The sequence below is a fragment of the Vicugna pacos genome, chromosome 20 (assembly GCF_048564905.1).
Source record: "Vicugna pacos chromosome 20, VicPac4, whole genome shotgun sequence".
NCBI classification, from domain to species: domain Eukaryota; kingdom Metazoa; phylum Chordata; class Mammalia; order Artiodactyla; family Camelidae; genus Vicugna; species Vicugna pacos.
In genome coordinates, this window is record NC_133006.1 from 17,793,602 (window position 1) to 17,818,488 (window position 24,887).

Genomic DNA, 24,887 nt, shown 5'->3' on the forward strand with positions numbered 1-24,887 from the left:
GGGTTGCATGATGGGACCCAGTGAGTTTTTTCCAGGCAAAAGGGGATATGGTGTGAGCCTCACTGAATGCATCTCTGGAACCCCAGGCCTCATCATGAACCCCTCTAGCCCTGGACTGTGTTCCTATGGCAATGAGAGCAAGGCTCCTCATTACTCCTGTTTCATTCCTGACCTGCTTCATTTAATAGACAGACATTGAGCACCTTCTAAATGCCAGACATTGAACAGGACACTGGGGACTCTCAAAAAATATTATCTCTACCTCCTGAGAAACATGCATTTCATGACAAGTTGTCGTCGTGTGAAGTGACAGGATCTCTTGGGCTGTGCGTGGTACAGAGGTGTTGATCCAAACCTAGTGGAGGGAGGAGTCGTTTAAGTCTGGGCCTCACAGAAAGCTCCATGGAGGTGGTAACACTCAGCCAGGGCTTCAAAGATAGAGTTAAGTGGCTGAAAACATAGGAAAGGGCACCAAGGGCAGAGGCATAAAAAAATGGCTCCATGGATCATCCAAAATCCATCTGTGAATTCAGTTCTCACCAAGGGAGCCCCGGGCCACCCCTGCACAGAGCCTCCCCCTGGGAGGCAGCCAGGAAGAGGACCTCAGTGCAGGAGTGCCACCAGCTGACTCTGGAGCCCTGGCCGTTCTGAGTCTGGTGTCAGAGTTTGGCCCCTGAGCAGGACCCAGCAGCGAGGGTTGGCCTGTCATGGGTTCAGGGATTCAGGATGTTGAAGTTAGATGTGGGTGCTGTGATTGAGAACCTAACTCCTGAGTGAGAACTGAGGCCTCTCACTAGACACAGGAAACCAGGATGAGTCATTACATGGAGACTAAGAGCAGAGTTTTCTAGATTCAGAATCTTTCAGTCAGGATTATACTTCTTTTAACTGAACACATGGAAATTCAGGGTGAAATTGAACAGAAAACCAAAGTGGGCATAACAGGAAAACGGGGAGAGATGTGGCACGGAATGATGGCAGAAAGTGCTTTTGCAGATGTTGCCAGCAATCCAGGGCTTGGCGCTCTGGTTTTCATTTCCTCTGCCCAGACCTTCCAAACCCCGCCCCCACCAGTCACATGGAGGCCCCAGCACAAGCCCGCAGGCTGCCAAGGTGTCCCGGAAGGGCCTCCTCCCCTGGCTGGTGGCCAGCTGGAGGAGCCTGGGGCCACCTGTCTGGTCAGGAGGCTCTCTGCTGTGGGCCTCTGGAGCCAGGGCTGGCTTTCTTTGTGGTCTGACTAAAGTGACAATGAAATTAATGGGATCCTGATGCTATGACTGAGGCCATTTCCCTGTGTCTCCAAACAGGAGTGAGAGAGGAAATGTCGTTAGGACGCCAGGAAGCTTTTGAAATTTTCAAGAGAGACCACGCTGACAGCGTTACCATTGAAGACAACAAACAGATTCTGAAGCAGAGGTAAGGCTGGCTCAGAGAGTAGCTGGTCCTCCATGGCTTAGCCGGGCCAGCCTGGAGAGGACTTGCTACTCTGTCCTCTCTAATCTGCCCAACCTGATCTCTGAAAGAAAGGCACAGCGGATATGCAGTCTCATGGAGTTACGTCCTGCCTGGTCCAGTTCTCCTCCATATGTTAAGCCCCATCACCCTAGTCGGGTGAGCCACGTTAGAACAGGGGCTGTTACTGACAGCCCTGTGTGTGCAGTTCTCACATCTTACATTCATATGTTCATTCTCATTAGCCTGTGACTCTCTTGCTATTTCACTGCTCCAGAGGCAAGGGGAAAAAGTCTACAAACCAAATGACAAGTCTTAGAACTCGGGGCCTTCTGGCTGCTCTGGAGAGCAGTCCTGCTCTTCTGGGTCAAAGGAAGTGTACGCACGCATGTCCTGCGACCCAGAGGCCATTGGGGTGTCCTCCAGGCTGAAGGCAGAACAGGCAGCACTGCCTGCTGACCAGCTGTCAAGCAAGCCCGTGTCCCAGACCCTCTAGAAAAACAGTAGTGGTACATCATTTGTTCCAGCTAAACCGTGAATTCAATGCATGTCCTCAAACAGTAGCAAACAGAAAGACTGCTGGATGTGTGTGCCTAGAGTTCACGAGAGAGAGTTCTAGACTATAAATGCCCAGATGTCATCCATGACTCCAGAGCTTACACAGTACATATTCAAAAACTCTTTGTTGAACCAAAATGAGATGCAGGTTCGAGAGTCATATGTTTATAAATGCTTCAAGGAAGCACGAGAGGGGACGAGCTCCATCAGGAGAACACATGGGAGTACAAGGGCTGGGAGGCCTGAACCACAGGGGAAGCTTTAAAGGAAAGTAGGGGGCAGGGAGAAGGGTGGCCGTGAGCGAGACCGAGAAGGAGAGACAGAAGAGCGGGAGAAGCCGAACGCGGGCTATGAGTGAGCAGATGAGTAAAACAAGGAGCGGGGAGCAAATCAAGTGAACCTAGTGGAAGCTGAGGACTCTGTCCCTGGGAGAATGGACTATACACCTCTACACAAATTTTAGCCTATGAATCCAGGGGATTCACAGACCTCATGCTTCTCTGTGTATAAGCCATGGGTTTTCAGTAGAGTTTGGTGGACGTGTTGGAGCAGGACACCTTGTCTGTCTGAAGATAAGCATATCAAGTCAGATGACAGCTGCCTCACCCAGCGGCTTCCGAAGAGCCCTCAGCTGTGTCCATACCTGAGGCTTCGTAGCTTAGACCAGCGCCTCATAACCCTGGCTTCATATTAAAATAACCCACGGAGCTTCTAGAAGCTACCAAAGCCTGGGTCTGACTCCCCAGATATTCTAATTGAATGAGGTGGAGCCTGAGCTTCCATTTGTTTCAATATTCCAACATGCAGCTAGGTTTGAAAACCACTGGCTTAAAGAGACAGCTTGCCCAGAGACCCTGAGATCCAGAACCTCGAGGGAAGAGCCTCAAAACTCCACAGGTTAGGGTGACTCTCTTGCACACTCAAGTTTAAGAACCACTGGCTTAGAAAGAACATAATACTTAATCTTCCTTATTCTTGAATTGGTGTGGCTCCTGGTTCAGGTTTGTACCCTTGAGTTTAGGTGCGTTTCCAGCCAGGATGGGTGGCAGGGATGAGGATGCTGTGGTCTTTGGAAGCCTTCTAATACAGAGCTCACTTCAGGCAGTAGAGTTCTGACAGCCCGTAGAACAAATGGGCTTCTGGGTTTAAACATATCTGAGCCACACAGGATGGGCTGGTAATCATGGAGGTCTCATCTTCCTTATGGCCATAAAGCCAGGGAATTAATGAAACTTGCACAAAGCTTCCCTCTAGAAAGAGGTTTTCCCAGCAGTAAATCAGTCTTTTCAAATCAAATGAAAAGTCGGGAGACCAGCCCACATTTTAAAAATGTCTACATCTGTTTAATGTTACCAAATATTAAAGGAATATTTGGTACTGGGAAGCGTAAGCCAGAACCTACTCTTCTCAGGATTAGAACCTTTGTTTGCATTCAGGGAGAGTATTCAGTTATCAGATATTACATGCTCATAACTGCTTATGGCAGAAGACAAAGAGAAATGTTTTTATATGAAAACAAATAACTACAAGTGCTCCTATAGTGACATCAAAATAAAGCCTGACTTCCATGCCTCCATCACTTTAGGAAACAGTCTGCAGTGACCCTGCTCCTAGCACACATCTGTTCCCACTCCCTCTAGAGACCAGGAGCACCATGTGGACCATCTGTGGGAAGACTGGCCCGTCTTAGGAATACAGACACGCACCAGAGGGGTGACATTGAATCACTGTTTCCTAACTCTGCTTCTTCTTAGAAAGTCTCACCTTTCTAATAGCCCTCAGCCACCAGGACCCACTGGCCTGGACTCACATTTTATTTCCTACTTCTCACATCAAGTAACTAACTCTGCTGTCTGATGGCTCTGATGTTGAGTCATCATGCTAGAAAAGTCCACGAAAGAGGGGCTGAGGATTAATTACCTCCACACTTGAGCCTTGGGCCAGCTCAGCTTCTCAGCCCAAATATAGGGATTCCTGGCAGCCCAGATCCCTCCTAATTCCCTCAGCTCCCCCAGAGTGCAGGAGATGATTTAGAGTTGCAGGAGGGGCGATCAACGGCTCATACATCAGTGCTACTTAAGAGAAGGGATTCCTTCCCCTTTTCGCCTGCATCCTTTGCTGCCCCACAGGGATTTCCAGCATCTCTCAGCTCTGGCCCCCAGTCTGGGGAAAGTTGTGCTGCCTGCCTGTGACAACAGAAACAAGATGTTGGCACATTAAGAGAATATTTGCCCTTCGGTGAACTAGGGCACATGAGCCAATTCTTAAGCCGGATTTTTCAATAGAAGACAATTCAAGTAGAAATACAATTCAGAATCACTGCATTTTTCAGACATGACTCGTCCTCATAGTACATAATAATGTGAAGAGAGGCTGGAAGTGCCACGCTTGGCAAATTCCAGGGCCCTGGCACCACACAGCTAACTTTCTTTTGTGGCAGCTCTTTCCTACAAACTGAATCCCCTGTCACAGAGTCCCATTAAATAACAAAAGAATAAATAAATGGGGAGATTAGCTGCAATTGGAAATGAAGGCTTTGATAATGTGAACTAAACCACGCAAAGCCCCCTTCCACTCAGCTGGATCCTTCAGACAGAGAATAGAGCAACAATCTAACACCAACGGGAAAACTGGAGCGGGAGTGGCAAGAAATCTTGTGGCACCATCTGGAAATAACGACCATGCCCTGGTTCCTATTAGATTGCAATTTTAACCTTTATTATTTTTCTCTTCTGTTTTTTGGTATTTACATCTTGTCTCCTGAACTAGAATTATGAACTCTGAGAGCAGAGATTAGGTTAGAATCTTCTCAACCTCCCCACGGTTTTTAAAACAGTGCTGGCCACAAAAATGCTACTCAAAAAACACCTCTTTTTTTTTTTTGCTTGAGAATGACAATTTGAAATTGACTTTAAGAAATCTTAGCAACCAAGCAGACTGCGTGAGAACACACCCTAGAAGTAGGAAGACGTGGGGAAGCAACCGCTCAGGAGGAGATGAGAGCGGGCAGGCATCTTGATGGGGGAGCCAATACAGAAGGGATGTCGACATTTTTAAAAAGTGTAAAGGAAAATGAAAGATGGGTCTTCATCACAATGTGACAGAGGCAGCCAAGGTACCCTGTCAGGGGCCAGGTCTTTCTGATGCGGAAGGGTATTGGATGTCCACTCTATGAATAATCAACATATTGAGTTAATTGTCCAAGACAAGAAGACCAGGAAAGACTGAAATGTGGGGAAGAGCCCAAAGGCAGGTAGCATGAATGCAGGGGACCAGGTAGGCAGTCTCTGAAGTGGTCTGAGGGAGAGACAGCAACTCCTTCTCAGGGCAGAGTAGGGTGAAGCTCGGTGGGGGATTAGGGTGGGTACTGAGGACACAGAATGGGCGAGGTCCCAGGACTGAGTGCAGGGGCTAAGGGAGAGGGGCAGGGGATAGTGTGCAGGTTACTGGCGTGAGCACATGGGTGAATCGGCGCCTTGAAGTGAGAGGAGGAAGGATGGGAGGAAGGTAGGGAGATCTTCAGGGGAGGTCATCAACTCTGCTCTGGACACAATGGATTAGTAATCTGCAGAGCATCAAATAGGCAGCTGGATAGTGCGGGGAAGGAAATAAAGCAGGACCAAGATGGAGATGTGGGAGGTGTCCGTGGAGATGGCAGATAAAGGCACTGGCATGAATGGAATGTGTGGAGAGAACAGGTGAGGTGAGGGGAGAGCCTAAAACAAGACCCTGGCAATGACCACCATCTGAGGAACAGGGAGCCTGAGAAGCAGCAGCTGAGAAGAGAGAGCTGAAACAAGGAGGCAGGTGATGTGCCGTGGGAGGCAGTGGAAGAGAACTGGCAGGGTGGGGAGAGGATGGGAAGAGACGAGAGTTAAAATCAAATTGGCCAAGTGTTGACAATTAATGAAATACAATGGTGTGTATGTGAGAGTTCATTCTATTATTCTCTCTATTTTGTTTTCCCTGTGCGGACAGAGCCACGCACGGTGCCTGGCGCATGGTGGGTGCTGTTGGATGGGTGAAGGTTGGATGTCCCAGGAGCCAGGCTTGTGAAGGGACAGCCAGGACACTTCTCCCTTCCAAACCCAGGACTTGCCCCAAGGTGGAGATTTCTCTGTGCAGGTGAACAGAGCAGCCGGTCAGCCCCCACACTGGGACTGCCCTCAGCCCTGCCGCACTCCCTAGATTGAGCCATGCAGTGCGAGTCCCCAATAGAAATGCATGGGCACCAGGAGTAGTAGACCCTCACAAGGGGGCTCACAAGGGTCCTGATTGAGTCTTGGAGCCTTCCCCCATCCCTCCTCCAGGTGCAGCCTCCTCCACAGCCAGCAGTGGCCTAGGAGGCTGTCCAGGAGGGCAGTGCGGCTTCAATCACCTGGGACACCAGTTGTTCCTCTGAGCCATGTCCCTAATTGGAATGTGCCCCTTTTCAAGCTCAGGACTCAGGAGGCTCCCCATCCAGAAGATCAGAACTTAGGCTGGGGCAGGAGGAAGGGGAGGGCATGGGCTGAGGGAGATGGGCTGGGAGGTGTGGAGCTGCGGACGGGCAGGGAAGAGGGGCAGAGGTGCGGGGCTTCTCTCTCATCTCTCCCGCGCCCTCTACCCGCCACCCTTTCTCCCTCAGGGCTAGGCTTCCTTAGGCAAGAGTTTGTCTTGACAACCAGAGATCAGGAAAACACGTGGGTGGGGTGGCCTGGAGTGGTGACAGCCGCAGAGTGAAGGGAAAATGGTCTCACTGAGACGGGACAGCTCTCAGCCCACACCTCTTCAGTGGGAAAGCCCTTTTTAGCTCAGCCTTGGCTGCAGAGGAGAGACTGGAACAGCTCGTGGCTTCCCCCGCAGTGTCTGCCAGCCCTGGGGTAGGGCAGCTCTTGAGAGCGTGTTGACCACAGCACTGGGCAGCTCCCCTGCCATTTTTCTGCCTTCCCCAGCACATCTGGGCACTGCTGCGCCGCGGGAGGGGCTCCATCGCAGGCCTGTCGGGCTTCTCTGAGCAGTGGAGACGGCCCACCCTGCCGGCAGGATCTCCCCTCTCTAGCTCTGCTCTAGTTTCCTCTAGCATTGACATGAATTTCAGCAGCTTTGCAGCCTTGCTCTTGTATTTTCCGTATTCCCAAGAATCTAAAGCTTCCAGAACTCTGTGGAGCAGGCAGTGAAAGGGGTCATTCACTGAGCAATGAAGGACTATCAAACCCTTTGAAATCCTAGGTACTGGGGATGGACAGTGACCATCAAACAATTAGAGTCCCCCACTTGGCAGAACCTAAAGTATGAAGAAGGCATGAAGCCACTCATCTGAGTGGCCTGGATCAACCTCAGATTCTGTCTACTGAGTAGACAAAGGTCAGCATGAGCCCCCAGAGCCCAGCACTGTGACCTGCGTGTGATAGGAATGTTTGCTGAACTGAATTCAGTCTGAGTGGCATCCGAAGGGATTGCACTGCTCTCTGCAAGGTGACAAGCCCCAGCTGAAGAGAGGGTATGCATGATCTGCCATGAGCCTGAACACCCTTAATAAGGAGCCAGGGATGGAGTCCCAAGAAATCTAAAACTGAGAGAAAATTTAGCCCCCTTCCCTGGAAACTTCCTGTCTGCAGTCACACGCCAAGCAGACACATTCGGAAAATAGCAGTGACATAATTCACACTTCTTTTCCACCAAGCCCAGAGCATTCATGGCACTCTGGCCTTTGCTTATGTTGTTCCCCTGCCTAGAATGCCTTCTTCTCCCTACTTCTTCTAACAAAACCCTATGCAACTGAGGCATTTATGAAGGAAACAATATAAACATCTGGGTTGTGACAATGAATGTATGTATGTTCATGTATAACTGAAAAAGTGTGCTCTACACTGGAATTTAACACAGCATTGTAAAATGACTGTAAGTCGATAAAAAGAAATGTTTTAAAACAGTATATATAACATCTGGGATTTACTGGGACCAAGAAAGATTTGGGGGTTTGGGAGAGGGGAAGAGAGGAGATAGTTAAAATCAAATTGGCCAAGTGTTGACAATTAATGAAATAGCATGGTGGGTTCATCCTATTATTCTATTTTGTGAATTGTGGGGAATTACCATAATAAAAAGCTTTCTAAAAGCTCTATGCATCCATAAAACCAGCTCAATCCCACCTTGTGCGTGGAGCTTTCCCAAGGACTCCCCACTCGTGGACAGGCCCCTCCCAGGTCAAACTCTACTCACATGGGCAGTGTTCTCCACAATAGCACAGTGATTTACTGTAACTGTATATTATGTATTCGTTTCATAGCTTTTCATGTGCCTCTTAAATTTTGTGGCAAAAAGAAGAAAAAACAACTAACACTTCCTAAGGGCCCACTGTGCGTCGGGGACAGGACTGTGTGTTTTTCATAGAGGCCACTTCCTACATCTCTTCTCCAGCACAAGGCTGGGTCTCAAGGGTGTCACGAATACCTTTTGGAAAATACAGAGTACTCATTAAGTAAACATCAGCACAACCATCTGCTGGACTAGTAGGCAGCCAGCTAAGATAATGGAGAAGTTTTTAATAATGTAGGAAAAGGACTTAAAATGCTAAGTGAAAAAAAAAATCAAAGCACAAAATCAGATATACGGTCTGATCTTAACCCTATACGAACTGGATAGAAAAAAGACTGGATGGATCTCAAAATGTGCTTACTTCTGGATAGAGGATAATTAGCGACTCTTTTTCTTGTTTTTGTATTTTCAAACTGTGGTTTAACATCAGATATAACATGAGTAAGAAAACTTTTTCTGGAAAAAGCCACATAGTAAATGTGTTCGGCTTTGCAGGCCATATCGTCTCTGTCCCATCCACACAGCTCCGCCCATAGCTGTGTGAAAGCGGCTGCACACAGTCAGCAGATGAGTGCGGCTGTGTCCCAGATACGACTTCCTTTATAGAGTCTGTCTCATGACCAGCCACAGTTTACTGATCGAAAAATAAAAAATCAGAAAAAAAAAAGGTCCTTTAAGGATTCTCTAACTATAAGATCTTGGTACTATGATTAACAGCACAGTACAGAAGGCTTACAGCCGTGCTGTATTCCAGAACGACTGTATCATAAAACGCTAAAAATCAAACGTCACAAGTCAGAGAATATGAGAAAGATATTCTCTGCTAGAGAGACAAGCGGAAGTTCACGATACCAGTAATTAATGCAAATTTATCTCTACTTTTAAGCCTAATATATTTCATTTATTTACATTTTCTTTTACGTCTTTCAGTGAAGTTTTATAATGTTTTAGAGACCTCTTGGAAATCTCTTATTTTTAAAGCATAATATAGAGTAAACAGAGAAGTTAAGCCCTCACTTCTCTTTTTTTACCCCCTCTAGATTTTCTGAAGCAAAGGCCCTGGGAGAAAGCATAAATGAAGCAAGAAGTAAAATTGGTAAGCAGGTGATATTCTGTGAGCCTCTTTCACAGGCCATTTTCCTGGTGAAAATCAGGTCATGATGTGCCTCCAAATAGCCGGGAGGGCGAACTTTAGGAGCGCTCTGCCCAGGATGCTGCTTTGAGAGCACCTCTCCTTGGAAGTCTGTCATCTCTCCTACCATCCATCAGAAAAAGCACTTTCTTTTGTCTAGAACTTGAACTTTTCCTCTTCATGCAGGCCTGTGTCCTAGCATCCCAATGAGGAAGCTTTGCTTTTCCCGGGCTGTTTTCCAGCAATAGCTCAACCGGTCGTTAACTGCGATTACAGAGACATTTCACATGTTCAAGTGCGGGGGGGACGCTTCTACACCTCCCAGAGATTATACTTCGCATTTTTGGCCCAGATGCACATTTTTCAGCACCTCAGTAAGCCAGTAAGAGGATGAGAAGCAAAAAGGAGTCCTTGTGCCTTCCCAGGGCATGGGCTGCCCAGCAGGGCGCTCCCACTTAGGTGAGCATCCCTGGAAAGGTGAGGTTAAGGCAAGAGGCAAACTCTATAAAAGTATTTCTCAGATCTTTGTTAAAGTGAGAGGAAAATGTTTCTTTCCCCCTAAGCTAGAGGACACACAGAAACCTGTCTCCCAGGCTGAGGCAGCTTCACAGAGGTGCCCCTTGTGGCTTTGTCTCTGTGCTGGGGAAGGCAGGAGTTACCTGGTCACAGCTGTGTCCCTCTTGTCCTCACCTTTCTCCCCTCATAAGTGAGGGCAGGACAGAAGCCACTATGAATGTCTCTTCTGGCTCTTCCTAGAGTATAGAAGCTCACAGCAGCCTCAGGTAATTTTGCTTGGGGAAACGGGAGCCCCACGTTCTCTCCCGTGGCCTGAACAAAAAGAACTGAGGCCGCCAGGCCCTGAGCCATGCCCAGCACCAGGTCAAGAATCTCTAGAGTCTCAGAGGTTCTTGACCTAAGGTCTGGGATCTTGGATGGGGGGAAAAAAATGCACCTTTATTTTCACTAACCTCTAAGTGCCGTTTAGCACTACCGCCAACGATGAATGTCGGCAGCAGACCGCAGGAGAAGTAGCAGCACCTGTCACCAGTGGAAATTACAGACATTTTCATTTCACAGCGCAGTTGGCAGACATCATAAAATATCTTTTATACTCATCAGTACTTCAAAATTACAGTAGTTATTAGACTCACCAGTAGATCTTATTATTTAATGCATTTATATAAAAGCACAGAAATATTACTATATCACAAAAAATTTTTAGAATTTTGATAACTATTTCAGTATAGTTGGTTTCTCTTAAAATCCTGTGTAAAACTCCTTTCTTGGCCTGAATTCCCAAGCCCCCTAAAATACATGAAAAGAAATTAGGGGTCAGGAGTGTGTGTATTTTTCCAGAGATTAATATCCATAGGTGATTTGATTCTCAGAAAGGTCAAGTGACCCAAACCAATAAGGAGGGAAGGGGAAGCAGGTTTCCATGGGTCCAGAGCTGACAGGTCAGAGTCTTCTGACTTGAAGGATCTAATGGTCTGTTTTCATCCTTGGGGAGAAAAGAGGGTAACACCTTTTCTGAACTGTTTCTCCCTAGAAAGTGACATAAAGTTTTTGCTCTTGAAAAATAACTCTCTAAACCAAAACAAAACTGTTCCCACACTAATGAAATAGATTAATGGTGGAAGGCACCAATGGCTTATACAAATAGACTTAGTTTTTCACTCTGAGTACAATGGATTGTTGTCACAAATAATACTAAATTCGCCGTCATTTTGGTGCATACGTTGGTGCATAGTTTTGGATCCATATGTTGATGGATCGAATTTGCCACATTCTTGGGATTGTGCCACTCGGAGGCTGCACTCCAGCTGCTCAGGTTGTGCCCTGCCCAGAGCAGGGGTGGGGGTTGTGGGGACTGGAATGTTCTCCCAGAGAGGATGTCTATAATTCACGCACCAAGGGTCTGGATAGACTAGAAGAGGCCCTGGGCAAGCAGACCTTTGTTTTTTTCTGAATAATAATAAGTAGGGTTCATACCAACGTTGAGATTCAAACATTTATTGGTAACTAGAAAGTGGCTGCTAGTTCAGTGGTGCAAATAAAACCAATGTCACTCTTAACTTCACTTTATGCAAATAGTAAACAAAGACCCATCTCCTGGCCACCCATCGTTCAAATGTGCTGTCCATTCAGGGGTACCCAGGTGAGGGGATCGCTGAGGCCCAGCCCCACTACTCAGCCAGCCACTCAGTGGTGCTTGGCCATGGGGAGTAGACATCCCATCACTGCATCTCAGGCAGGAGGTTAAGATTAAGGAGGTACAAGGTGGAACACATATTTAAAATTTCTGAGGCAACCTTGAAGGAAACTGGTTTCAAGAGTTTTGTGACATTACTGAGTGTGTTTTTCCTGGGGAGAAATTAAATCAAGTGGAATTTTTGTTCCCCAACAAGTACTTTAGTGAATCTAAGAGTCAGGAGGTGGGAGCATGGCACAGATATACCATGCTATGCGTGGGATGGTGACTCAGCTCCGTTCCCAGACTGAGCCACATCGCGCCTCCGGACCCCAGGGCGGGAGGGAGATGCTATGGCACGCACGTGTGCTTGCCCAGCAGAGAGGAAGTAGAAGCTGTATTTGTGAATTACACATCAACCAGTCCATATGCTTTGAGTTCAGGCTGCCACTGTCTTCTCAGGCAATTTGATTTTTCTCTGGTAATTGTGATCTAGAGCTGTCACTTGAATTTCATTTTTTAAACCCCTCAAGGCTATTTATTCGGGAGTGACCAGATAATATCTAATTTTTACATGGCATCTTCAGTCAACCAAATCTTTTATATTATTTCCTTTTCTTACAACAAGCCAGCCCAAACTAGGTAGATGAAATTCTTGCCACAGTCTCCTTTTTTGTTCTCTGTACATTGTTTACATCAATCCTGATGTTGAAACAAGTTGAAATCAGGAAGAACTAAGCAATTCAGGATCTATGTGAAAAACAATGAAGTCTTTGTTTTGGAAGAGAGAATCATGTTCATTGCATTTGCTTGTCCTGTACACAATAGCATTTAGGCTGTCTTCCATCACATGGGGTATGTTTTAGACATGTTCACAGATCCCCCTACCTCCATTCATCTTACCTCTAAAAGTGCCACTGAGCCCAAGCTGTGGGAAAAGAAATAGACTGCCTCAGGGGCAGTGGCAGAAACCGAGCCATTTTTTACTTATGGGAATCCTGACGTTGGTTTTCCTACATCAGTGTTCTACCCCGGCAGCATTGTCTTTTGCAACAAAGGACGATGAATGGCCGTTCTTTGGCACAAAGCCCCCTCAACCAGTCCAGGAACCAGATGCTTGGGAGGCAGGTGAAAGACTCTGATGAACACATCCTGGCAGCTCTTCATCCTCCGCAGACCCCTCCAGGCGTCAGCAAAAACACAGGACACAGGACGCCACACAGAAGGCTTTTCACCACAGAGCCCGGCAGTGACCACTTCAGAACTCACAGGAAATGTAATAGAAGTGGCTGTTAATGAGCGGTAAAGAAAAAAACCCAAACACTAGAAAAGCTAACAGAGCATTCTGGAAGTCTTATTTCTCCTACTCCATATTCAAAGAAGGACACACCCACCCCCCACAACCCACCATTTGAACTGTACTCTTTTAAAAGATGTTTCTCTCGTACATTTGGGATTTGAGAAAATCATGACTCGGATCTGGGTCTCTATCAGAAGAATACATGGGGCCATTTTTCAGTTTTGTGCTTCTTCTGTACTTTAATCTTCTGCTGAGGCTTACTTCCGGACCTACTTCGTGCACGTTGGCTTCTAGTATCTTACCCTGCATAAGGGAAAGACCACACCCAGATCATCTTGCTAGGCTGTGGAGACAGGAATCAGTATATCCGTTTGTTACTCTGCTGTCGCCCACACCAGCTTCATTGAGCACTGACTGTGCCGCCCTGAGAACTTGACACACATTCTGTCACTTAACCCTCGCAGAGAAGAGCCGTTACCTCGAAAGGGGTGTGGCCATATGTCATAGATTTTAACATACACAAACTTTACAGTCTCAACACCTCTGAAATCAGGAAACATTTGACCATCCACTTGGCCATGTTTTTGCATTTTAAAAATCTCTGTAATGAGAATGAGTCTTATAACTGATGTAGTCTAGATTCTATGATATATAGTATTATTGTTATTTTGCAGATTTTTTAAAAAATGAAGTTTCAAGGAGGTTGCCAAGTTGGAATCAAAATCCATTTCTGTCCAACTCCATGGCTTTTAAATACAATATACTGCCTCCATAAATTCAGGTTTATCTGACTCTGCTATTTTATTCTGAGTTTAATATTTCTCTAGGCTGTTACTTGGTTTTCCCTTTATCTCATGTGCCCAACAAAAGGCTCAAACTAGACCCTAGCTCACGGAGACGTAGCCCAAGAAGATGAAAAGGGTCTTTGTAACACAACTCATGGTAGGTCACCTTTGCACAGCAGGGCTCAGTTGCGGGGGCGAGTGGGGTCTGACACCCAGCCTGCCCTGGTTCTCACTCCTTGTGCCCTGGCCTGAGGGAGGGGCGCCTGTTTCTAATTTGCAGAAAGGTGCACCATGGGCTTGCAGCAGCCCTGGTAGGATTCAGCTTCCCACGTGGGTTTCAACTATCATTTTCAGTGGTTTGGAAAATAGAATAGAAGTGTTGTATTTTCAGGCTCTATACAGTTCCAGCTGAGTGGGTTTACTGATGCTTCAGAAAACATGCGAGAATTCAAAGCAGAAGCTCAGATGAGGTTTAGTAGTAATGGGTGTAATGAAGTACTTCTGCTTAAGGACCAAAACCAGCACTGGTAAATTGGTCAGAGAATGCCCGATTAAGGGCAGGCATAGAAATCATCAAGGACCACAAAATAAAAATATGTTACCATAAAGTGAAAGAATGCTGTGTTCTCGAAAGTAAAAAATGCAAAAGTCAAGACCTCTGCCTTTCACTCTGCCCAGCATTCCCGTGTGTGCGCTGCATGTCCTTGGTAACTCTGCCTCTCTACAGGAAGAGAGGTGGCTCAGAGAAAAGCAGCTAAAGTCGTGGTGGGAAAGTTACCAGGCAGATCTCTTGCTTTATTAAGTAATTCACCACATTTATTTGAAATAATAAGCTTTGCTTGTGCATTAGATTATTTAGTTTGATTTTTCTTAATTACACTTATCCCCCCCAAATCAGTTAATTTGTGTTGGTTGTATTGGCCAGGATGTTTGGCTGTAAGCATGAAAGGCATTTATTGTCTCATGTAACCAGGAAATCCAAGGAATACAGGTGACTTCAAATTCACCCTCTTCCCCGTCCTCCGGTCCCCCTCCTCTGGTCCCCCTCCTTCCCCCTCTTCCCCTCTCTCAGTGCTCCCTGACTAGGTTCTCTGATAACTTCTCCACATTTAGTGGGAAGGTGCCTCTGGAAGCTCTAAGTTTACGTGTGGATTCATGATCCCAGGAAACAGGGTCTTTCCCAGCAACATTGGAAGAGTCCCTGGAGGGAGGAATGACCAGCCTGGCTCAAGTCACATGCCCCTCCCTGAAGCAGTCCCTGCATCCAGGGGAGTGACACGCTCTAAGTGACTGGTCTTGGATCCTGTGCCCACTCTGCATGGTTTAGCCCATCTGTTCCATGTAAGCTGAACAAGATTTTTAGGAAATTGAAGGTGTATCTTTCTCCAAAGGAAGAAATGCTGGGCAGACAATTATATTCACTACATGCCTTTCAGAAATTGATCTGTGGCTTGAAACAAGATCAAGATACATCTATAAAGGAATGGATAATAGTTCCTGTGAGAGAGCATAATGGTTAGACTAATTTGTTCTGGAAAAAAAGAAAGCTGTGAATGAGGAACTCAAAAACTGGTTTTTAAGTACCGGTGCTCCTGCTGTAATGGAATAAATGGGAAATTGCATACTAAAAAGATAGCAGGGACTGTAGGAAAATTAAAGACTAGGAAGACCTCTCAAAATCCATACAATTTTATAACTAGTACTCTAACAAAGCCAATTACAATCCTAATAAAAAATAATGATATAAATAAAAAGGCATGTTAAATTCCTAATGCATAAGGAAACCCTGTGTAAAACATCCATTTTTTTTTCCAAAATGAGGCTATCATGATGGAAGAGAGTTAAGGAAGCGCTGAGGGCTGGTTATAGAGATGTGAACAACACATACCATGATGGGAAGGGCCCCACAACAAGGAAGAAGTGCTTTCTTCCAGGAAAGAGCCCTGGCCACACAGGACCAGGAGAAGGCAGTTGGGGACGGGGGACTGTGTACTGTCCTGAGCTTCTCCACAGCCTGCCAGGCCCAGCTCTGCCAGCTGATTTTGTATTGAATGACCTTTTCTTAGGGATACAAAACTTTAATTTACTAGGGAAAAAAATCCTATGTGAAACAGGTGAGTCTGCTATATGACACTGACATCAGCTCCCTGCTAACCAAATGGGCATGAGTGATGCCTCTCAAAGAAACAGTTGTATGAGAACTGACTTGCTCCTATACAGAAGGACCAATAAGCTGTAATTCATCTTTAAAGAGACTCAAAAAGGAAGAACTAATTTTCAATTGTATTGAAACTATAGTCGATCATGTGAAAAAGACATTTTGTCAGAAAAGGTAATTAGATGGATATAGACTCTGGGAATCGTTAAGAGCAGGACAGATGGGCATCTTTCTGGGACGACTCAGTGTATCTGGAGACGACAAGAGAAAGCAGATTTCTTACAGTCCTTCCTGCAACGATTCAGAACGTTGAAATTCCCAGGCATGCAGTTATCTGAGTGACAGCTCATAACCTGTACAACTGATGTCTTCATAAAATTGATTGAATGCTTTGCTGTCATCGTCTGGAGATCTAACGACAACCAGAAAATGATTTGAGCAAGCTGGAGGGCTGTGGAGGATATTAGCTGACAAGAGGCAACACTAATAATTGTCGCCTATAAAGAAGGAAGCGATGATTTGGTGGGAATGTCAGCCAAAAAAAAAAGATGGATGGCTGCCTCCCAAGAGTCCTGACCAGGTGGTCTTACCTTAGTGAGTGCAACAACGTCTAGGACCTGGCCTGTGCTGGGTGGACTCAGGAAGGCTGTCCCCTGCCAGTCACTATGACTCTGGTTAGTTTATTAATTTACCATGGAGGATGTTCTTTTATAGACAGGAAATCAAACTGCTGCAATCCAGGGCCTCTTCTGCCAGGGAACAAAGTAGATGAGCTACTGGAAGGTTAATGAGTAGGCATCCCCCAAACACAAAGGGAATCAAAACAGAGAAGAGTTTTGAGAGCTAGGTTTTCATGGTCATGGTGAAGCCCCAGCAGGTGTCCAAGACCCACAGGAGCAAGTATCCCTGCAGCAAGACCACCACTCTTCTGTGCACATACCCTTTTCTCCCTAAAAGACAGAATGCCATTTATTAGGTTTCTGCTTACTAAACTGTAACTATATCCCCCTCCCGCCTCCCAAGGATGAACCCCAAGTCACTTTGTTTTGGTTCATAGAAATAATCAGTTTTAGTTTGGGTCTCTTGATTTTCAGGAATAGAAATCCAGTTGAGCTGGCTCAGGCTCAGGATGCATGTGTGGTGATGACAAGAACCTCACCAAGATATAGCAGTATGATCTGAGAGCCCTCTGTGCTGGAAGGGGAGCCAGAGCCAGAACCTGGGGGCCCCCAGGAACCAGCAGGGCTCCAGAGCCCAGCACACTCCCTGGGCCTCCCTTGGTGCCTCCTGCTCCCTCTGTGCATGTGACCTGCTGGCCCTGCTGACCACCCGCCCCTCTTCCTCATGGCTTTGGTCTGCTCTGGCCCCAGCATCTGAAAGCATCTTTTAACATTGTGTCCCCCAGGCTAATGAGCTAGTTATTTGCTTGTTTCTTAGCTCAGAATTATAAGAAAGAGAACTTGACTGGCCCAATTTCTCCTTTCTAGGCCTTCAGTTCAACACCTGCTGGCCAACTTAAGAATGTGCTGTCTCTGGATTAGAAACACATCTCTGGTCCAGGCAGATGTGGCCAGGGAGGAAGAGAGGTCTTGTGTTTCAGAAAGTGGCCACCTGGGCAGCAGAGGGTGTGACAAGGGAGGCTTGTCTTGTATAAACAGGATGGGTAGAGCAGGCGCAGTGATGGACACCCCGTATCCTCTCGGTTCTCTCTCACGGGTGTGCAGTTTTTGCCAGTTCAACTCTTACAGGGGGACTTGGTCTCCTTTATTTCTAGGTTCTCCAAGCCACACCTTGCCCTTGCTTCTTTGTTTTACCAACAGTAATAGTGACTCGTCTTTATAAAGTGCATTATGATATATAGGGGTTTTATTTATTTTTATCTAGTCAAATTCATTGATCTTTTCTTTTATGACTTCCTCCGTAGCTTTTGTATTAGAAAGGGTCATTGCAATAGTAATAATGATGGGTTGTTCATTGCCTGGAATTTGTTTAATGCTTTCCTGAGTTTTCTTATAGTTTTTTTTTTGTTGTTGTTCTATTTTTCACACTCGATTCATTTGGGATTTATTGTGGAGTGGGGTATAAGCTGAGACTCTGAGTTGAATCTTTTTCAAAGAACCAATTTCCCCAACACCTATTTCATTTAATGAAATGCCTTAAAATAAAATTTCTTCTCCTCATAGGAGAGTCATTTCAGATGTTCAGAAGGCAGCCGATGCATTCTAATCTCATCGTAGCAGTAATGTACATTCTTGACACGATAATTTTCATACAAATATTTCAAAAATAACTTCACCAGCAGATACTGTTATCTAGATATCAGAATAACCCTGCAGAAAAGTGCCAACTGTTATGTAAACCGGGAAGCTGACCGGTAGGGATGGCAGGCACGCCTCTCTGCAGGTGGGTGGTCCCCGCAGACTGAGGGCTTTCTCAGCACTCTCTAAAGGGAAGGGGCTGTCTTTATTTTTTCTATAATTGAAAATTTTATTTTAAAAAATTCAATTTTTTATCTACCAAATACATGTTTTTGCTGCCACTGCTTCTCCCAACATTTTTTTTAATTGAAGTATAGTCAGCTTACAATGTGTCAATTTCTGGTGTACAGCATATTGCTTCGAGACTGTCTTTAAAGCAGCACAAGTGGGGCTCACCTTGCTCACTTGCCAGGGAAAGACAGGTGGTGCCATGTTTTTTCACTTCTAAGGAGGAAAAGTGTATTCCATTGTCTTATACTGATGGAAAAGGGGAATAATGGTAGAGATAATGGTAGAGATAGGCGTAGGGGCTTTGTCAGGGATGCCGAACAGGGAAGAGCTGAAAATAGCAGAGGGTTTGCTGTGTCCCCTGTCGACCACCCTGAAATCACTGATGAGTCCCTGGATGAAAACTGCTGATTGCTTTCAAAAACAGAACACGCAAGAGTGGGGAATCTCCCCTCCCTCAAGTGGCTGTTCTGCTCAGAGTGGAGATGGCCATGGTTTGGTGTGGGCTTCATGTAATAACATGACCCCGAGGATCAGCCCCACTCTTTAATGCACAGTCTGCACCACAGTTTACTTAAGCCTAAAATATGCACGCGCGGCTCCACAGCAGACGTGCTAGTTCAAGCCCAGACCTTCAGAGGAGGCCGTGAAACACCACACAGTGGCATACGTGCAGCCACCGGGCCCCTGTGCTCCCCTTCCGGCAGGTAGATGTCTGCTGTTAGGCAACATTTAAAAAGCAGAGAAGGTGCCGAGCACACCTGGGCTGCACCACTAATCAGGCATCTCTTGAACAAAAGCACAGTCCAGGCAGTTTGTGTAGAGAAAACAGTAAGAGCAGGAGCCTGGGTGGCTGCTTGAGCAAAGCTGAAGGGGGGCCCAGGGGCGGGGCAGCCAGAGGGAGGGCCCTGGGGACTCCACCACGTCTGGCATCAGTGTCTGCTCAGAGCTGGTGCTGCCCCAAAAGGACTGGGAGTAAACAGAGATGCTCTGGACCAGCCAAACTCTGTGCGTCTAAGCGCAGACTGTAGGTCACTAAGAGTCAAAGAGGTGAAGTCCCCACCACAGTAACAATAGCTAACTTTGATAGAGGCACTATTTATTATCCTCTTATTATAGATAAAGAAGCTGAGGTCTAGGAAGGCTAATAGACATGCCCCCAAAACATACAGCTAGTAAGGGGGAGAGCCACACCCGGAACCTGGTTTCTATTGGGCTCCAAGCTCAGTGCCCTTAGATGCCAGGGAAATTCACAAACCAGCTAAGAAGGAGGCCTTAGGCCCTGGTTGTTAGCTGTAGGAAGGTCACATGTCCTCTCTAAGTTCAAGTTGATGATAAGCCTGAAGAGGAGCCAGGGAAGGAAGCCTTTCCCCATCGTTACTCCCAGGAAAATAATATAGGAAGGAGGTAGAGAGGTTGGCGGGTATTGGAGAAGGGCTAAGTCAGTTAAGGGAGGGCCAGCCTGCCTTCCTAGGGTCTTTCTAGAGTTTAAAAAGTTATGGATTCTTTTGAGGATTATTTCTGTTTCTTTTTAATTGCACAAGTGGTTCGTGGGTGCAGGTTGCTGCAGAATGTTCAAATGCTACAGTGATACACATATCAAAATGTAAGAGCTCCCCCTTGATTTCCTCTCCACTGGAACCAACCATGTCCCCTCCGCAGAGGAGTAACCACTTCCAGCAATTTGGTACATGTCCTTCCATCCCCTTCTGTGCATTTGTATGTAGATAGATGATAGATAGATAGCCAGACAGCAGACATGTACAAATACCTTGTTCTGTTGCATAAATAGGACCCTAATGTACATGTTCTTCTGCACCTTGCTTTTCTCCCTTAACAGTGAGTAAGGGTCTACTGCTCACCATTTTTGATGGGGCTGTTTTTAAGTATAAGTAAACCATGATCTATTTAACTACTCCCTTGTAACAGACATTTCATTTTTCTCCAGTTTTTCCCTATCACAACGAATGCATTTTTGTGCACAAATATGAGCATATCTGAGATGGATGCCTGGAAACAGAACTGGGGAGAAGAGCAGTAGATATGTATTTTCAGTTTTCATGAGGACTTCCCAGTTGCCTTTCCAAAAGGGTTTCATTGGTTTATATTCCCTTCTGTGTGTGACAGTACCCATTCCTCTGCATCCTTGTTTCTACGTGATAATATCAGTCATTTTTGGTTTTGCCAGTTGGAGAGCAAAGAATTGGTATTACTGTCTTAATTTGCATTTCTCTGACAGCTGGTAGAAGTGAGTGCTTTTTCATGTGTCTCAGATCCTTTGTCCATTGGTTGCTTGAATTGCTCTTTTTTGATTTGTAGGAGCTCTTTGCATCTTCTGGATAGTGGGCCTTTCTCTGTGGAAAATGAGGCAGATGTTTTCTTCCAGCCTGTCACTTGTTATAACTTTCTCTTAAGATTTTTGGAACAGTTGCTTCTCTCTAATTTTTAAAAATTGCCTTGGAGAAGACTGATTTGTCTGCTCTTCTTTTGTTGAAGTTGTCCACAGTTGGGAATTATCAACCCTGTCTCACCATAAGTAACACTGCCCCAAAGAAGATGTCCAAGATAAAACCTTGGTCTTCGGCACAGATCTCACTGAAACATATATGGGTCAGAACCAGACATGATGACGGCAGATTATTTGGTCTTTGGCCAGTAACCACTACATGTCTCCTGCCTGTGTACAGATGGTTGAACCTCTTACCAGACCACAAGTCTGGTGATTTTATTGCTGAAAACGTAAGCTTTATAAAGAGGTAAAAACTGATTTTATTAACTTAATCTTTTTTGAAGACATCTTTAATGATGCCTGAATATTTTAAAAACTTAATTGTGTTTTGCAAAACAACTTATTAACACATGTTGAGATGGTGCTAAAATCTAGAAAACCTGCTAATAAATAATTGGAATGTCGCAGTACCTAGCAATTCATTAGCAAGTACTAGGATCCTTGGGTACTCCCTTTGGTTGGAAGACAAAACCAAATAATTAAGGAATGACTACAGAAATGGGTAATATGCCAAGTAAACTTAATAGACAAGGGACAACAAAGACATAACATTTATTATTTGCCTGCACCCTGTAATCCACAGCAAGGCCAAATCTGTGTTTGAAGGTTGTGAAACAATGTATTCCTGCAGAAGTATCTTGTAAAAAGGAAAAACTATGTCATGGAGAGGCATCATGAAAGGTTTAGTTTCACATCACCCCCAGTGAGATACCTGGAACAAAACCTTTATTAGCTCCCGTTACAGAGGTGATGTCGCATGTAAAAGGCGGTCTGATAACCTGGAAGGCCAGCTACCATATCGACAGGGGGCAGAGCTGAACTGGGAAAACCTCTGGCCCAACAGCCACTAGGGTGTGATGGTGACTTTCTAGTCAGCCCTCAATGGGACAATAATGACAATTCTTCTCTGCTGTTGTTACTGGGAGCAGAGAATGAACTGCAGAGGGAGGAGGTCAGAGTCAGGGTTAACTCAAGCTGCTGCCAAAGTCAAAAAGTTGTTCAACTGCTAAAGTAGAATCCAAGGACACTGATTCCAAAAGAGAGAAGTGCATTGAATAGAAGGGTCTGGTGGTGAGGGAAACAGCAGATTTGGCAGGAGTCTCCCAGTGGGAAGTTGGCCACCTTTAAATTGGAATTCTAGGTAATAAGTAGTAAAGATTGCATTCTAAAGATTAATATTCTCAAGCCACAGCTCCAGTCAACCTCTCTTCTCCCACTCGGAAACCTCTACGACCTATGCATCACCAAACAGAAGTGTTCATGCCCCTTTAGCCTTTCCAAATTCTACCTCCTTGTTGATATAATTATACTAAATTCATATACTTATATGAGGATTGGGTTGCTTGTCTTACCAAAAAAAGAGATAAAAATCATATTATGTACATTTCTCTGCATCCTACTTTTCACTGCATCCTGAATTTCATATGTATATGAACATATGTATTTCATATATATGTAAAATTCCTCCAGATCAAATGATGTGACTGTATTTCATTCCTTTTAATGGCTGCGTAATATTTTATAAAGCAGTTGCATTACAGCATTTTCCTGTCATTTTCCAGTTGACAAATATTCACTTTATTCCATTTTTCTGCCGTGTAAAATGTGCTGTGATAAATACTCATGCACATATATCCTTATATACTGCTGCTTTTACTTCTATGGAAACTTTTCCCGTAAAGGACCAGATAGAAAATATTTTAGGCTTTCTGGGCTTCATATGGTCTCTGTTGCATATTTTTCTTCTTCTTCTTCTTTTTTTACAACTCTATAAAAATGTAAAAACCATTCTTAGCTCACAGTCCAAAGCCATACAAAAACAGACCGCAGGACAGATTGGCTTGCCAGCCCCAGTTTGCCAACCCTTGGAATAGAGTCTTAGGAGTAGGATTTCTTCCTAAGAGTATTATAATTTTTGCTGCTTTAGTGATGGAATATTGTTCCATTTCCTGGGATAGAAAAAAATCTATTTAAAAAAACATATTTTTCTTGTACCCTGTCATCTTACCAAATTCTCTTTTCAGTTTTAGTGGGCTTTTTCTTGCTGTAGTTTCTTGCATTTTCTAGAAATGAAATCATATTTATCATAAAAGAAATATCTTTTTCTGGTATTTACACTTGTATTTTATTTTCTTGTCTTATTGCATTCACAAGAGCCTCTGAATCACTATTAGCTAATCACAGTAACAGCTTCTATCTTGTTCCCAAGTTTAATGAAAATGGCTTAAGATTACATCATTTAGAATGATAAAAGACATCACATGAATATGATAAGTATTGCCATAGATCACTCAAGTCCAGGCTGTTAGAATTTCTGTAATGTGAATTTGATGTGAGGCAAATCCACAGTGGTCTAGACACAAGACCAGAAAGGCAGATAAGGGAGAGATTCAGTGTTTGAGAACTGGGCTGATTGGTGGGTCTGAGGATCAAGTAGGCACAGATGTCTGAGGTTTGGTAAGAAATTAAATACAGCATATTAAATGCAGCATAAAGTCAGCTAATGAGCAGGGTGAAGGAGGAAGATGAGTCTGCCCATATGATGGGAAAGGAAAATACTATGGATGCGATTTGTAAGCCCTAACTGGACAGGTGGCCAGTGAAAGGGTATATTCTTGTAATTAAAAACAAAGTAGTGTGAGTTTCCAGTTCTGGACAAGGTAACCACACTCCATCCTGTCCACCCTACTGAACTATACCTATAAACTGTAAACCGCAGACAGAATGCATGGAGCAGCTATCTGAGAACTCCAAAAAGTAAGTGGTCACAAGGAAGGGAAGGAGAAGGAGGAAAGGCGACCAGAATTCAAGATGCCATCAAACTGGCATCTCTAGAAAATCTTCTGGTAGCAGCCACAGCCAAACAGAAGCCTAAAACTCTGATGGAGGTGACACCTGCCTTCTGCCCAGAGGAACCATGGTACCAAACACATGGGAAGACTTCCCGTTGCTCTTTTTCTCTGACCTCCCACTACTTGGTCCCAGATGCAGACACAGTCTTGGGAGTTGCCTGGCAGCGTGGAGGGGACCAGGAGCCAGGCCTCATAGCGACATATTGCTGCCTTTCCACCACACCCAGAGAAAGCTGGTCTCCAGGAAGAAGAGCTAATGAGCTTCTGATGTCAGCTTCATTTCCAAGGTGTCACCCCAAAGAGTAGGAAAGAGAGTAGTTCACCTCAACATGCGGATTATGAGCCCAGATCTGGGAAATCTGCTTTCCATTGAAATATGGGCAGTAGAAAACTAGGGGCTGTTAGACCAGAAAATAAACCTGGCCCCCCTAATACTAGCCAAGCCTGTAAGAAATCCATCAGTGGACCGGCTGGAGTATTTGGTTTCCTCTGCCTCTCTCCTTGCTGGCGTGGCTACCAGAGGGTTAGCTCTGCTTGTCAGAGGCTTTGTTACCTGTAGACAGTAGTGGTCTTTTTCAGACAAGGAGGATGAGGAACAGGAGGTAAAGTCTAGAGTAGGTGCTGTCAGAGCCCCACCACACCCCGGGTGCACACTGTGTGTGAGCAGGAGCACCACCTCATCTGCTAGCACCTTCCAGCCTGTCCGAGGGCCTTCTCTGACCATCCGAGAGAGGCACGTGGGGCAGGCTAGTGCTAGGGAACCAACACGCCCTGCCAAGAGGCCTCAGCCCTCGACTGTTAGACATTAGTGTGTACACATCCACCCCCCTCGCCCCCCGGAGGGACAGCTCGGCAGTCTGTGTCCTGCACTGTCCCCCAGAGGCCCCCAGTGGGATTGAGCTGCACTTGCCCACAGGGGGAACTGGCTTGCTCTTGCCTCTTTTACTGGCTACTTTCTCTCTCTGTCTCATCTTCCCACTTTCTTATCAGTTTGTCGAGGAATTAGTTCCCAACTAAGCTACTTGTACTAGGGTCTGCTTCTGGAAGATACCACACTAAGGCAGGAGCCATCATAACTCAAATGGTGAAGGGAAGGCAGGGGAACTGGCAGTGGGATTATGCAGGCTGGATCTGAGAGAATTAAAGTGAGTGGAAAAACCGTAG

The 24,887-nt window shown here is 45.5% G+C and overlaps 1 protein-coding gene across 6 annotated transcripts in view; it reads left to right on the forward strand.

The window, feature by feature from the left end:
• The window catches only part of KIF6 (kinesin family member 6), a 293,420-nt gene that overhangs the window by 218,197 nt on the left and 50,336 nt on the right, over nt 1-24,887 (forward strand). For all 6 annotated transcript variants that reach the window (XM_015237481.3, XM_072945065.1, XM_072945067.1 and 3 more), the window contains 2 exons: nt 1,308-1,416; nt 9,351-9,406. In XM_015237481.3, coding sequence (XP_015092967.2) covers nt 1,308-1,416; nt 9,351-9,406 — 165 coding nt within the window. The remainder of the gene's footprint in view (nt 1-1,307; nt 1,417-9,350; nt 9,407-24,887) is intronic.